The following is a 4,587-nucleotide window of genomic DNA, read 5'->3' on the forward strand; positions in this document are numbered from 1 at the left end:
TCGGATAATAAATTATAATAGTGAGGAATCATTTATCTTCAGAAAAATACTGTTCATTTTTAAGAAAGTGCTTTTTACTTAATATTTTTTCATAATAACTTAGAAAATTTTTAACTTCTTCAAACTTACTGGTTAACACTGAATAGTTTTTTCCGATGACTTCATGCAATTTTGGATCAATGTGAGTAATACAAAAAAATGGCATACTTGAAAACTGTTCCGCGGTATCTTGCCGCATAACGCCCGAGTGCGAGCGCGAGGACTCCCTCTACAACCGGCTCTGTAACTCAATGTATTTCAATTTGTCCATTTTCTTATTAGACATTTTTCATAGTAAAAACGTCAGGCTTTCTTTTGAGACTATTTAAAAAAAAAATCGTAGATGCCTAAATTGCGAAAAAAGTTAAATAAACAATTGATTTATTGAAAAAATGGTTCAAACAATTTTTTTTGTTATAAATAATAAAATATGATGAAAGCGTGTAAAAAGCACTTTCCAAAACCCCCATAAAGATTTTAAATCGCGTAATTAGAAAGGAAGTTACAGGCGTTTGAAACTACCCCTGCAGGCATTGGGGTTGAAGATTCAAACCCCCCTCACTTGGGGAGGGTTGGTAATCCTGGTCTATGAGTTTGTGGATTAACTACTGTTGGGTAGGCGAACATATTCCCAGAATTTAGAGACAATCGAAAAACATGACTTTTTGAGTTGGGGCAGTTGAGGAATAATGCCCCATATGTCCAATTTTACACAAATTTAATACCTTCTCCGATAAGAATAATATGAAAAATGAGAATTTAAACAAATCCTTTACGTTTAGTCCTGACATCTTGTCTCGTAACCTCAAGGACACTGTTTGACTGCTCTCACTTGCATCGCAGCGTTGTTGTTTGAGGTTTCCACTGCGTGGCGCTAGCATCCAGACAAAATTCTTAAAGTGATCGACGGAACGCCTATTAACTGCTACTAAAAGAAGATGCACGTGAAGCCGCTTCAGGCTCATGTAAATGACAGGTATTTTATTTTTTAAAGTTTTTGACGCTGCAAGAAAAAGTATTGCGATTACTTCGTGAGTTTCTCATGCAAATTTTAACGTAGGCTCCTTTCGATTCCTTTGGTCAGTCAGGGTTAAAAGAAATTATTAGTTTAATAAAATAATTATCTCATCCGAGCGCTCCGCATTAATTGAGGTTTATTCTCGGATAATACGGAAAATTTTATTATTTAAACAATTTTTATAGTTAAAAAAATATAAATTATTATTTATTAAAAGAAATGAAATTGTCTATGCTCTATTACCGACTTTCTTACGCTACGTTAGTAACAATGCTTTATACTCCAAAGATTAATATACGTTCATAAGCTGTTCACTTTTATATGCTTTTGTGGTGAAATTTCATTTTACCATTTCAAATATATCGAAAATAATTTATTTTTTCGATTTTTGTACTTTTTCCGTGTTGTCCGAGTTTTCGCTTATCCGAAGTATTCCTCTCCATATTACCTCGGATAAACGAGGCAATTGGACACTTTGTACCTAAGGCGGTCCAAAGAATTATATATTCTGTAATTACCTTAATTTTCTAACAAAAAATGAAGAATAAAAATTGTATTACAAACGTTTCATTTTTATGCTTCGATTTTAAAGTTTTATTATGTGTATATTTTATGTTTATAAGAAGTCTCATTTTTACAGGTGCATACCATAAAGCAATTTTTTAAGTCTGATATATGTACGGGAATTTTGAAAAAGTCTGCGGGTAATGTACGGGAAATGTTCGAGAATTTTATACGCGTCTTCACTGTAAACCCTAAAAACTTGACCTCAGCAGTCAGGAATATATAAAAGGTCAACGTACTATCTTTAATTCACCAAGTGAACTTGACCGTCAGAAAATGATAAGAGGACAACTGATATTTGGATTTATACATTCGTTAGATAACTTGATTGTTTTCTTATTATTTTTTTGCACTAACCCCATAACTTGTTTTAATCAGCTTTTATGAGAAAACGAAGTCAACGAAATTGGGATGATTACAGATATGGCAGTGGCGATTGGACAAGAAATAGATTTCCTTGCGAGTAACGGAACTTTAATAGGCGAAACAAAAATTGCAAAAGCCAAAATACTGGCTGGACTTGCCTATGACGACATCACTCATACAATATTTTTCAGTGATACCAAAAATTCCAATGGTTCTATATTTAGTCTTAATATTACTGACAAGAACACTGAACCACGACTACTCCTCAAATGTAAGTAGTTAACCATTTTTCTGCAACTTTTTTGTGATCACGCTTCTTTCTTCCTCGCTAGGTATAATAAAAATTGTGAAACAAAAATAACGGTGAATGCTTTGAATTTTCAGCAAGAAATGGAACACATGTTATAGCTTTGGTTTTCGACTCCGAGACTCGCACGCTCTTTTGGGCAGACGCTTTAAAACAGACAATTATGAAAATGCATATCCCATTGAATAAAGCTCCTGAGGATGCTGTTGTTGTTCAAAATCTAATGGGAAAAAGTCCACGAACTGTTACAATCGATATGTGCAACAGGTGTGTATTAGACTTTAAGAATATAAATTCCGGGTGGCCTCTGGACCGGGATATCTGGGAATGTCTAGGGATTTTTTGAGACCGGCACTGATAACATTTTGTCGATGTCTGCCTGTATGTCTGCCTGTCTGAATGCTATAGCCATGTTTACTATAGAAGGATTTGTCCAATCGATTCAGTCCTCGGTACACTTTTGTAAGGTTTCGAAATGAAGAGAAAGTTCGTTAATTAGATATTTCTGATCAAAATTAAAAAATTTAGAGCATTTTTAAAATTTAAAACAAATTTTTTTAAAGAGTTTCAATAATTGATGTCAAATTTTCAGGTAAATGTCAATAACACTGGTAAATTATTCTAATGACATTTTTAAATTCGATGAAAAATAAAAACTTTATATGCTTTTCAACATTTTAAAAATGTTCAAAAAATAGAAAAAACTTTTTAAACTTCAAATACCACACTAGTTCAAATTTGCCGTATATTTTCAGATTCGGTTTGAAAGTTGCGCTTGGTGCGAATTCGCACTAGTTTGGTAGTTTTCGGTTGCAAAGTAGGTGCTTAAAAAAATTGAATTTTGCCAAATAATTGTTTTTTTCGATTACATTCTCTCTAGAAATAAGTAATTGTACATGGTAATTATTATTTTTAATATAAATTCACTACAAATTATACCTTCGTGTTAGAATTTTTAAGAAGTTTGGGTATTGCACTCATTGAGGAGCAGCTGCAACGTCGCTTACAAATACGAACCATGCGCCAAAGTATCAAGGGCTTAATTTTGAAAATTTTGAAAGTTGATCCATCAGCGCCACAATTTGTAGAAGTGATTCACGAAGAAACGAGAGTAAAATGCGCGTTTCGTGAGCCAGAATCAAGCGGACGTACGCGAATGGGTTGTCCAAACTGCCTGAAGCGTATTTGTGACAATCATCGTAATTCAGTATACATTGAGGGTACTACTTTTATAGAATGAAGTTTAGAATTAATGTTACTATGAACTTTGTATTATCATTTTATAATAATATTTCAATATTTTCAATTTTTAAATGATAAACAATATTATTATTCATAAAAAGCGTATGTGTGAGGTTCATCGTGATTCAGTATGCATTGAGTGCACTATTTCTATAGAATTAAGTTTAGAATAACTTCTACTTTTAACTCTGTAGTCTCATTTCATAAAAATATCTCGATTTTATTCATGTTTAAATAATAAGCATTATTATCATTCATAAATTTTCAGATTTTTCCATGTGTTTTCCATTCTAGATTAAGCACTGATTTCTCCGTGCTCCAAATCTACCCTATTTTCATGTAACCATAGAAAATATTTATATTTTATGAAGCGTGTACTTACTATTTTTTCTTGAAAATATGTACTTCGACCTTCAATTTAAAAGAGCAAAGTGCGTCTTTGGTAAATACTAAAAAATTGCAATTTTTGAAAGAAATTACATTTCAGAAAAGTTCTTCATTTATTCTTTTTTCGTTACTTAAAAATTGTTTATTACAATTATTTTTATTACCACTGCCCATCTCCGTAATTTTTACCCCGAAAAATTTATGTTATAAGTTATAATTACTTTATTTATGCACGAATTATTATAATTTAAAAATACGAAATCCCAATACGCACTAGTGTTATATATACGTATGCGTAAATGCAGTATGGTCTTGGAGGGTTAATACCCGCGCGGGATTTTAGGATCCGAGTGCGAAGCAGTAAAAGTGATCGACACCACGATCCTGTGCAATATAGTTGCGGACTAATGTCAGAATCGATGGTGGGCATTTCTCGAGTGGCGGGCTAGGGCAGTGGTCGGCACGCTCTTGCCCTGAGCAGGGTAGCCTGCCCTGGCTGCCCTGTGACCTACTCTCAGGGCAGTACCTGCGAGCTTGGCCAGACCACCCCTTTCCTCAGGGATCCTTTGTTAGAAAATGGGACAAAAATGTGAGATTAAAAAATTCGTAATTTTGCGATCAGTGACTTAAAAGTAATATATTTGGAATCTACGTATAGTTCCGA

The 4,587-nt window shown here is 33.4% G+C and overlaps 1 protein-coding gene across 2 annotated transcripts in view; it reads left to right on the plus strand.

Annotated features, from left to right (window-relative positions):
- LOC117182095 (protein cueball) overlaps positions 1-4,587 on the plus strand; it is a 172,735-nt gene that overhangs the window by 123,719 nt on the left and 44,429 nt on the right. For both annotated transcript variants that reach the window (XM_033375121.1, XM_033375122.1), the window contains exons 2-3: positions 2,043-2,258; positions 2,372-2,561. In XM_033375121.1, coding sequence (XP_033231012.1) covers positions 2,043-2,258; positions 2,372-2,561 — 406 coding nt within the window. The remainder of the gene's footprint in view (positions 1-2,042; positions 2,259-2,371; positions 2,562-4,587) is intronic.

Source organism: Belonocnema kinseyi, chromosome 10, assembly GCF_010883055.1.
Source record: "Belonocnema kinseyi isolate 2016_QV_RU_SX_M_011 chromosome 10, B_treatae_v1, whole genome shotgun sequence".
Taxonomy (NCBI): domain Eukaryota; kingdom Metazoa; phylum Arthropoda; class Insecta; order Hymenoptera; family Cynipidae; genus Belonocnema; species Belonocnema kinseyi.